Source organism: Gastrolobium bilobum, unplaced genomic scaffold (assembly GCF_033153095.1).
Source record: "Gastrolobium bilobum isolate Gb01-03AN ecotype WA unplaced genomic scaffold, APGP_CSIRO_Gbil_v1 utg385123, whole genome shotgun sequence".
Classification (NCBI taxonomy): domain Eukaryota; kingdom Viridiplantae; phylum Streptophyta; class Magnoliopsida; order Fabales; family Fabaceae; genus Gastrolobium; species Gastrolobium bilobum.
Window position 1 is genome coordinate 17,161 of NW_026897072.1, and position 10,980 is coordinate 28,140.

Below are 10,980 nucleotides of genomic sequence, written 5' to 3' on the forward strand. Positions count from 1 at the left end.
GTGGGGAACTGTAGACTTCAGTGGCATCAGCAGGTATTGGAGAGGATGTAGTGGCCATGCGAACTAGGGAAGTGGGTAAAATATTAGTTGGTGAGGGAGATGCAGTAGGCTGAACAGATTGAGGAGTATGCTGTGAGTTGCTGGACAGAATAGAAAGTGGGACATAAAAAGGAGAGGTTGGAGTGACGTTATGCCAAGTAGAATAGGGAAATCTGTATTCATTAAATAGGACATCTTTTGAAATGTAAATTCTGCCATCAGGATTAAGGCAGTAATAGCCTTTATGATTTGTTGAGTATCCCAGAAAAACACATTCTTTGGATCGAAAATCCAGTTTGTGCTTATTGTAAGGTCTTAAACAAGGAAAACAGGCACAACCAAAGATCTTTAAAAAGGTGTAGTCAGGGGCTTGTTTGAGTAGCTTTACATGAGGGACTTCAAATTGGATTGAGGCTGATGGGAGTCTATTAATCAGATAGACTGCTGCCAGGAAGGCATAATCCCAAAACTGTAAAGGAAGAGTTGCATGAGCTAACAATGTCAGTCCAGTCTCAACAACATGTCTATGTTTTCTTTCTACCACTCCATTTTGATGGTGAGTGTGTGGACATGTAATTCTATGATTTATCCCATGAAGTTTAAGATACAGTGTGAAGATTCTAAACTCTCCCCCCCCAATCAGTTTGAAGAGCCTTAAGAGGTCTTTGAAATTGGTTTGTGATCATAGCATGAAACTGTTTAAAAACATTGAAAGCTTCAGATTTTTGTTTAAGAGGAAACAACCAAGTATATTTGGTGAAGGCATCAACAAAGGAAATATAGTATGTGTTTCCCAAAGTCTTATAAATTTTGGGATACACCACCCTAAAAGCTAGCTCAAGGGGTGGGAGTGCCCAAGGTCTTATAAATTTCACATTAGTTGCACATACAATCAATGCGGGACTATATATCTCAACACGTCCCCTCACGCAAGAGCTCTTTAGGCTAAAAGCGTGGAAATTGCACAGGCCTATTTTTGGTTTACCTTTTTGTGCTTTTTTTTTATTTTAATTCCACTTTTTAAAGCGGGGGACGGTGAGGCTCTGATACCATATTAGATTTGGGTGAAGTCATGGAGAGAGAGAGAGAGAGAGAGAGAGAGAAGAGAAATACAAAGAGAAGGGAAAGTTTTCTATATTGATTATATGTGTGATTTACACGTACACTACAGTATATAAAGGTGATGCCTGAACAGAAAGTGGTTGAGGTCTAACAACCACCTAGGGAAAGAAATCTAGTGAGGACACCTACTATGCTACTTACTATACACCAGCTCAAAGTACATGACAGTAAAGTAACTAGTAAAGTAACTCAGTAAAGATTTACTTCAAATCTTTACTCTAATAATCTTTACTCTCTTATACACCAAAAGTTTTGACGGAAAAAGGAATTTCGTCAAAAATTTTGACGAAATATTTTTCGTCCAAAATTTTCGATGAAAATGTTTCCCAATGAAAATTTTGACGGAAATATTTTTTCAAAATTTTTGAGGGAAATATTTTTGTGAAACTTTCGACGAAATTTAGATTCCGTAAAGGATTTTGACGAAATATTTTTTTCGTCGTATTTTCTTACAGAAATAATTTTCGTCAATTTTGCCGGAAATGTATTCCGTTGAAAATTTTGATAGAAATATTTTTTATCAAAAAAATTTGTCGAAAATATTTTCCGTCAAAATTTTTTTGTACATAATGTGTTTTCTGTCGAAAAATTTTCGATAGAAATTTTTTCCTTGAAAATTTTGACGAAAATGTTTTGTCGAAAAGTTTGACGAAATTTAGATTTTATCAAGAATTTTGACGAATTTTTTTTTTCAAAAAAAATTTATGTCAGAACTTTGTACAAAAAAACTTCAATGGAAATGTGTTTCGTTAAAAATTTGAAGGGAAATAATTGTCGTCGAAAATAATTGTCGTCACTATTTTCGATGAAATATTTTTCGTCGATAAATTGTGTTACTATTTGACACTTTTCTAATAATGTCACGTTTAAAAATGATTCATATTTATGTAATTTTCACATTTTAATGTTAAGGATAAATATGTCACATTTCAAAATGATTCATATTTATGTAAATTGGGTTGAATATTGTAGCCCGCGGGCCAGCTCCAACCCAACCTGATAATGAGAGAGCTTTAAGAGGATGGGGTTAAAATGATCCCACTACATAGAGGGCCAAAATTTTATAGGGCTTAATATTGGGCCACATGGGCTGGCCCTGGGGCTTGAGCCTTTTTGACATCTGTATTCCTAATAATGGTCCAGATTAGTTGTCCCCTGTCCCGTTGCTTATATTTTACAATGAATAACGAGATATAAATATATTTTCAGCCGCGAGATTATTTTTAGTGGCATAAATTCATGTATTTACTTGAGGCCAAAAGTAATAACTTCTAATTATCTTTTAGTATAGTTGGTAATTGTCACTAAAGTGCTTAGAAGCGGTTGATTTGACATGTCATGTCAATTAATGATCGTAACTTTGATGTGTCATAAAAATAAAGAAGCAAGTTATATTAATAAATTTTTTTTTTACCAACTCTTATAAATTACACTATGTATTTCCGAGAGAACACTGATTACACTATGTTCTTCCGAGAGAACATAGTGTAATTTGTAGAATTTTTCAATAAAAGTTTATAAACGGATCCGTCCCCAAAAATAAATATATTGATTTTAATTTTTTTTGCATTACATGAAAATTAAACACATACCACTACACTACACAACTTAACACACACCTCACACCACTAGGCTAACCCTAGTGGATAAATATATTGATTTTATATGTTATCATAATCCCGTTTGAAATAAATCTTATTATTTATTAATTGACCAGTTACATTTGCAACTCACCCCTATCTTAATAATAAATTTTGCTAGTATAGTTACAAAATTAACTTCTGTTAACGAGAACTAAAATAATCAAAATTATTTTACAACCACTTTTGAGTAAAAGAAGCATAAGTGGTGTATATTCATCTTGATATTGATAACGTCGAAGATAAGATTTATAAGGTATTGGTTTTGTTTTATCATACATTGAAGCCACCGCTTTTCTCATCTGATTTGTTTCAACAAAATATCCAACTTTTGATTTTACTTTATTAATATGTTTTATTAATCTCATGTTAGAGGAGATAGTTATCTCATGTCATAGAGACAAATTAGTAGACTCCATCACTTGAAAAAAAAAAAAATGTGATACAGTTATCAAAGGGTGTGTAGAAGAAAAAATTTATGTCATGTGACATAAGAATAGTTTTTCCCAATATTAGCATGATTATTATGATATGCGTAATGACTATTGATATTGGAATCATACGATTTTCGGTATTATTTAATAGGAAACTCATAAAAGGCAACTAGGTCCCATTATGGGGCAAAAAAAATTAAAATATTACCCTTTTAATAATTAATTACGAATTGATAGCAGTTTGGAAATTATTTTTGAATTTATTGCAGTCATTCACGCCCAAATTAAACGTGACTATTCACGCCCAAATTAGGCGTGACTCCCAAGGCATTCACGCCTAAATTAGGCGTGACTCGTCTGATGTTGACACTTGACACAAAAAATTAATAGTTTAATCGTAAAACTTTATAAGGCCATAACTTTTGACTCAGATATCCGAATGAGGTAATTCTTTTTTTGATTCCACAAAACTTTTCGAGATCTACACAATGACATCTCATTTGATATATTTTATCTCTCACAAACACAATTCAAATTTAGAACAATGATACTATAAAGATGGCACCAAAGTGGATTAACTCATCTATAAATAAGATGGCACCAAATTTTCTATTAAATACAAAACGCAATCAGCTCCTATTAAATACAAAACACAATCAACTCCTTTAACATTAAATTCAAAATTCAAATAACCCCCAGCAAATTTATTTGAATTGGCGACAATCTATAACCAACTCATAAAATTACAACGCAATCAGCTCCTATTAAATACAAAACACAATGAACTCCTATTAAATACATAAATGCAATCAACTTATTGGAGAATATTTGAATTTTAAATTTTGAATTTAATATTATAGTACCATTATTGGGCGTGAATGAGTGCAATATATTCGTAATTAGGTTCAAAACGGTAACTTATTCGTAATTATTTATTAAAAAAGAAATATTTTAATTTTTTTGCCTCTACCAAGTGTTTGAAAAAAAATAGTGTACAAGGTTATTTAATTATTAAAATACATACAAATTTATATAAAATATATACAAATTTATATAATATTCCACCAAGTGTTTAGAATATTTATTTAATTATTTTCTTTATTAATACAGATTTTTCAAATTGATTTTTGAATTTAAATCACAAATTAAATCTTTATTTTGTTTTTCTTATTAATAATAATTTTTATTTTTGGTAATACACTATATAATACAATTATTGCAAATTTGAATTGTGTTTGTGAGAGATAAAATATATCAAATGAGATGTCATTGCGTAAATCTCGAAAAGTTATGTGGAATCAAAAAAAGAATTACCTCATTCGGATACCCGAGTCAAAAGTTATGGCTTTCCAAAGTTTTACAGTTCATAAGTTGACTTTTTTTGCCACATGTCAACGCCAGATGATTCACGTCTAAATTAAGCGTGAAAGCCTTGGGAGTCACGACTAATTTGGGCGTGAATAGTCACGCTTAATTGAGCGTGAATGACGGCAGTAAATTTGAAAATAATTTTCAAACTGCTACCAATTCGTAATTAATTATTAAAAGTATAATATTTTAATTTTTTTCCATCCTTACACAATGTGTGGGGTATTACAATATTACCATCAGAATCTTAGAATTTTTCTTAATTATAAGAAAATCAACTAACGTGATAACTCAAATTTAACTGATACACGTGATAACTCAAATTTAACTGATACACGCGATAAGTCCAATCTTGCATGTTTAAATAATGGATGATATTACTTTAACCCAAAAAATTAGTGTGATTGGGATCGATCTCGTATTATCTTTTTGAAATTATAAATTTGAGAGATAAAAGTTATAAATTGAATGATAAAAGTTACTGATTGAGTAATAAAAATTATAAATTTTATGCGTTTATAATTTTTATTACTTGGTGTAAAATATTTGATTCAAAATTTATATTAAAAAAATGATATATCTTTTTTTATAAAAAGAGTAATGTTGTAAGTCTCCCTTAGAATCAGTGTTTAAAAACTCGGCCCGACCATCGATTCAGCCGAGGTCAAGGCTCACGGGATCACGGGTTCAACCGGAGGGTCACAGAGTCACTACACTGACCCGATTTTATAAATTAAAAAAGTATAAATATATATATCCTATATGAAATTAAATATTAAAAAATAAACCACCAATCATCAAAGATTCAAAATATACTTAACATAATTCATCAATTACAACCACAAGTCAATATTACACAACCTAATTAAATATCAAGATACCAAAGTACAAAACTCATAATGGGGTCACTACGCCTCTTTTGAGAAGGTCCCTAACAAAGAGAAATTTAAAGGAAGTAAGAATGAATTTTTATTTTCCATCGACAACCGCAAGGATTTTATTTGAATAGGTAAAATTCTAACATTTTCTAGAAGATTCACGGTAGCGAGGTAAAGATTGAAGACATCTAGGTCGCTGAAAGAGAAGAGAACGATTAAATTTAGGTTTTGAAGCATTTTTATTTTATTTTTTTTTAATAAAACAATGTTGTTTCATGGACTTTCTTTGTTAAAAAAATCATGCAGTAACCCTCGTTGACCCTTCTTACCCTGACCGGGAGTCACTGAAAACCGACCAAATTTTGGGGATCGAAGGGGTCGATATGCATATAGAGTCTAATTTGTGACCCCAACTCTTAGAAGAGAAATGTCAAAGTTGACCCGGGTCAACCCGAAAGACGAGGTGAGATTTTAAAACACTGACGGTAATGGACGTTCCATCAACAATCTCTCCCATCATGGTTAAATAAAGGTCAATAATTGCAACGTTGAGAAGGGGAGGTGGCAAGGCACCTAACCCAAAAACTAATTGCGATTGTTATAAAAAAAAAAAAAAAAAAAACTAATTGCGATTGATGCAATGATAGGATTCCATTAAAATCAACAATTTTATTTGTATAGTAAAATCGTAAAAAAGGAGAATTCTGAGTTTTTTTTAAAGATGGAATCCGAGGATAACATGTTTTAAGCAAAGAAAAATGATCCTTGTGAAAATGATTTTGGGACAGTTTCATTCCTTCCCCCGCCCTCTCTTTTATTTTTCCACCAAAAAACTTAGTCTAATGCTGTGAAGAATAAAGATGACACCAATTCGTACGTAGTACCTAGGGTCAAAAGAGGATTAATAATAATAAAGGCTTTTCAAAATAATAATAAGGGATAGGATATTGTGAAACACAAATAATGTTACGCACAATGTTACGACCACATCTTAACCGTTGATTTTGCCAATCAACAATTATCATTTTTCAAATCAAACTCATTAATTAATTATTAATTCGCAATAAATGATAACTGTTGATTGGCAAAATCAACGGTTAAGATGTGATCGTAACATTGTGCGTAACATTATTTGTGTGTCACAATATCCTATCCCTAATAATAATAATATTGAAGTTTGCTTTTCTCCTTTCGTAGAAGAATTGTTAAGCTTTAGGTGCTACCAAAAAAAGATGGACCCATCATTTTCCAAAAAAATAAAAAATTAGGCAAGATTTACTATGTTAGTGCAAAAAAATTGTTTACGGGAGACATTACGATTGTTTATTGCATGCGAGGTCGAGTAAACTTTTTATGCAACGAAGTAGTTATTTTTTTATTAAAAATAGAAAAATAAGAAAGAAAATAATCATAAAAATAAGGATAAAAAAAATATTATTTTTTTTCTAAAAGATGTACAGAATAATCAGTACATTAATAATATCAAAAGTATTTTCCACATACTGCTATTGATGGAAATATCTTTAATATTTTCATAATATTGAAAATATCTTTATAGTTATTGTATACGTCCCACCTTCATTGACGTTGATATGGGAGTACATAGTTATGCCTGCTGTTGACGTTGGCAAACTTGACAAAAGATTGTTGATATTTTTATTAATTGCATGCGAGGTCACCACACGATGCGAGGTTATTGACGTTGGCAAACTTGACATAATATTGTTGATATTTTCATTTTCATTTTGAATTCTCAATTTTATGAAGTTCAAATTCTTTTCTTTTGTATATCCTTGCTGTGAAGAATACCAACCCAAAGGAACAATGGCTCTTGTATCATCAGTTCTAATGCAATTGCCGTCTGAGCCAAAATCAATCCTTTTCTTTTCTATTTTGTGCTTCATAAGTGTTATTATGTTCATGCTTAAGCTCAAAAGAAAAAACAATTACAATCTGCCTCCATCCCCACCAAAGCTACCAATTATTGGAAATCTTCATCAACTAGGCACACTCCCACACCGCTCCTTGCAAACACTCTCTAAAAAGTATGGCCCTCTCATGTTGTTGCAGCTTGGACAAACAAAAACTCTTGTGGTTTCGTCGGCGGATATGGCCAGAGAAATAACAAAAACACATGATGTTGCTTTCTCCAATAGGCCTGAGTCTACAGCTGCTAAAATCTTTCTCTATGGATACCAGGATATTGGTTTTGCACCCTACGGCGAGGAGTGGAGACAAAAAAAGAAGATCTGTGTTCTTGATCTTTTGAGCCAGAAAAGGATGGGATCTTTTCATTCCATCAGACAAGAAGAAATTACAGAGTTGGTTGATACTATACGTGATGCATGTGCGAGTAAAAGATCCTCTGTGAATCTAAGGGAGATGTTGTTTGCAGCCTCAAACAATATAGTATCTAGATGTGTTCTTGGACAAAAATATGATACTCCAGATGGTACTACAAGCATTGGAGTGCTAGCAAGGAAAAATATGAAATTATTGGCAGCTTTCAGCGTTGGCGATTTCTTCCCTTCATTGGGTTGGATTGATGTTCTTACGGGCTTAATTTCAGAAATTAAGTCCACTTCTGCTGCATTAGATGCTTTCTTTGATGAGGTAATTGCACAACACAAGAGAAGCAACAAAAACGATGACAAAAACGATATTAAAGACTTTGCAGGGATCCTCCTTCAACTTCAAGAGGGTGGGAAGCTTGACTTTGAGCTTACACAAGATAACCTCAAAGCAATCCTAATGGTTATCTATCTATCTATCACCTACTATTTTTCAATAGCATATCTACTAACATGTCGCCGCAATTGTACATGGTGATCACAAGTTGTTTGCACGTTGAGTGCCACCATTATAAAAATGGTCCATGAAAAATATGGTGTGTGAATAGCTAACTTTTCTATAATTTCAGGACATGTACGTCGGTGGAAGTGACACTACTTCAACCAATCTGGAATGGGCTTTTGCTGAGCTCGTTAAGAATCCAAATACCATGAAGAAAGTCCAACAAGAGGTAAGAAGAGTTGTGGGGAAAAAATCAAAAGTGGATGAAAATGATGTGAATCAAATGAACTACTTGAAATGTGTAATCAAGGAAACTTTGAGATTACATCCACCCGTTCCCCTTTTGATTCCTCGAGAGACAATATCAAGTGTGAAACTAAAAGGGTATGATATTCCCCCCAAAACAAGGGTATTTATGAATGCATGGGCAATACAGAGAGACCCTGAATTATGGGACAATCCTGAAGAGTTTCTTCCCAAGAGATTTGAAGGTAACCAAGTTGATGTTAAAGGACAAGATTTTCAATTAATCCCATTTGGAATTGGGAGAAGGGGATGTCCTGGAATTTCGTTTGGGCTTGCTTCTACAGAGAATATACTTGCTAATCTTCTATATTGGTTCGATTGGAAGCTACCTAAAACTGGTGTATTGATGCAGGACTTAGACATGAGTGAGGTGAATGGACTCACTGTCTCCAAGAAAATACCACTTCATCTTGAACCAATACTATACTCTTTTGGTTCTAAACCTTGACATATTATTGTGACATTATTGGTCTAAGAAATGTTATGTAGCTTTTATTCTGGTAATTTGTTTTGTTTCTTGAATGTGGTTTCACTTTTCATTCTCTTTGTACTTTGAAGTGGAAGATATTAATAAAATTTTGTGGTGTGTTCTTACATTCTAGAAAGGGAAAAGTGTGTATCATTTTAAAAGATGTAAAGTTGTGTCATTTTAAGAGAGAGAAATAGATAGATAAAGGATGAGAGAGAGTTGACAAAAAAAATAAAGGTGTGGGTCTCATCTCTTTGTGAGAGTGAAAGGATATAAGTTGCGTCATTTAAAATGATAAACATTTTTCCCTTCTAAAAAACATGGTTTTAGCTTTATTTTGTGATTGCGATTCGAAGCTCAGTTATTTTTCAAGAATTTTTTTTTGGGGATAATATGAAAACAACGTCCACTCGTTGAATTCAATTTTATAATTTACAAAATTGAATTTTATTTACCAAAAAGAAAAAGACTATTTTATGCTCACATAATTCCCTTCTAATGTTGACATTGAAAGTTAAAGGTGGTGAGGCACTATTTGCCTCTTTTTGACTTTGAGCTCGGCTTCTCTTGCCGAGGTTCTTTAGTTTTGACTAGGCTTATTGTCATTCTTTTATAAGTTTTAGGACGACATTTCGTGCCTCCTTAATAATTAACCCAACTTTGCACTCCCTGTCTTTAAGTGTCGTGGTTTCAGATTGGCTCATTTTTCATACCGAGATCTCTATTAGCATGTATTTGACCTTTTGCAATGGTGTATTGTACTTTAAGGAGCACGACTTTTCTTACTGCGACTTCCACCACTTTGTTGCCAAATTCTTGAATATTAGCCCGACATCATATGCCGCCTCGATTCTTCTTTTATCTCGAATTGGGGTGTGATCTTTTTCCAAGATCACGATCTCTCCAAATTCGTCTTCTCGGATTCGGGTGTGATCCTTTTGCTAGAATCACATCTTTCCAATTCCATCTTCATCATTATCTCAGATCGAAGTGTGATCCTTTTGCTAGGATCAAATCTCTCCAAGTCCGTCTTCATTTTTATCGCGGATTGGAGTGTAATTCTTTTGCTAGGATCACATCTCTCCAATTTCATCTCTTTTTTTCGGATCGGGGTGTGATCCTTTTGCTAGGATCAAATCTCTCCTTTTCTGTCTTCGTTTTGATCTCGGAGCCTGAAGCTATGGCTAAGGCTCAGTTGAAGCTCAATGCCAGGGTCAAGCTTTAATCTTGAAGCCCTTGGCTGGGCTGAGTTGGAGCTCAAGGCCGAGGCTGAGCTATTAAACTTAAAGTCATTAGTTGGGCTGAGTTAATGCTCTAGGCTAAGGCCGAGCTTTTAAACTTTAAGCCCTTCGATGGGCTGAGATGATGCTCAAGGCCGAGGCCGAGCTTTTAAACTTTAAACCCTTCACTGGGCTGAGTTGATAATCATGAAGCCTTTCACTGGGCTGAGTTCACTGGGCTGAGTTGGAGCTCAAGGATGAGGTCGAGCTTTTAAACTTGAAGCCCTATACTGGGCTAAGTTGATGATAATGAAGCCTTTCACTGGGCTGAGTTGAAGCTCAAGGATGAGGCCGAGCTTTAATCTTGAAGCCCTTCACTAGGCTGAGTTGGAGCTCAAGGCCAAGGATGAGCTATTAAACTTAAAGCCCTTTATTGGGCTGAGCTAAAGACCGAGGCTGAGACGAATAAATTTGAAACCCTTAGTTGGGCTGAGTTGATGCTCAAGGCCAAGGCTGAGCTATTAAACTTAAAGCCCTTTGTTAGGCTGAGCTCAAGGCTGAGACTGAGGTAATAAATTTGAAACCCTTAGTTGGGCTGAGTTGAAGCTCAAAGCTGATGTTGAGCTAATAATCATGAAGCCCTTCACTGGGCTGAGTTGAAGGTCAAGGCTGAGGCCAAGCTGATAATCATGAAGCCCTTCACTGGGCTAA

General features: G+C 33.8%; 1 protein-coding gene across 1 annotated transcript; it reads left to right on the forward strand.

Annotated features, from left to right (window-relative positions):
• The first annotated feature begins 7,266 nt into the window (after positions 1-7,266).
• Positions 7,267-9,161, forward strand: LOC133303847 (cytochrome P450 71A1-like). The gene is made up of 2 exons (XM_061503816.1): positions 7,267-8,235; positions 8,402-9,161. The coding sequence occupies exons 1-2, from the start codon at positions 7,306-7,308 to the stop codon at positions 9,026-9,028; spliced, it is 1,557 nt and encodes a 518-aa protein (XP_061359800.1). The 5' UTR covers positions 7,267-7,305; the 3' UTR covers positions 9,029-9,161.
• Positions 9,162-10,980: the final 1,819 nt, after the last annotated feature.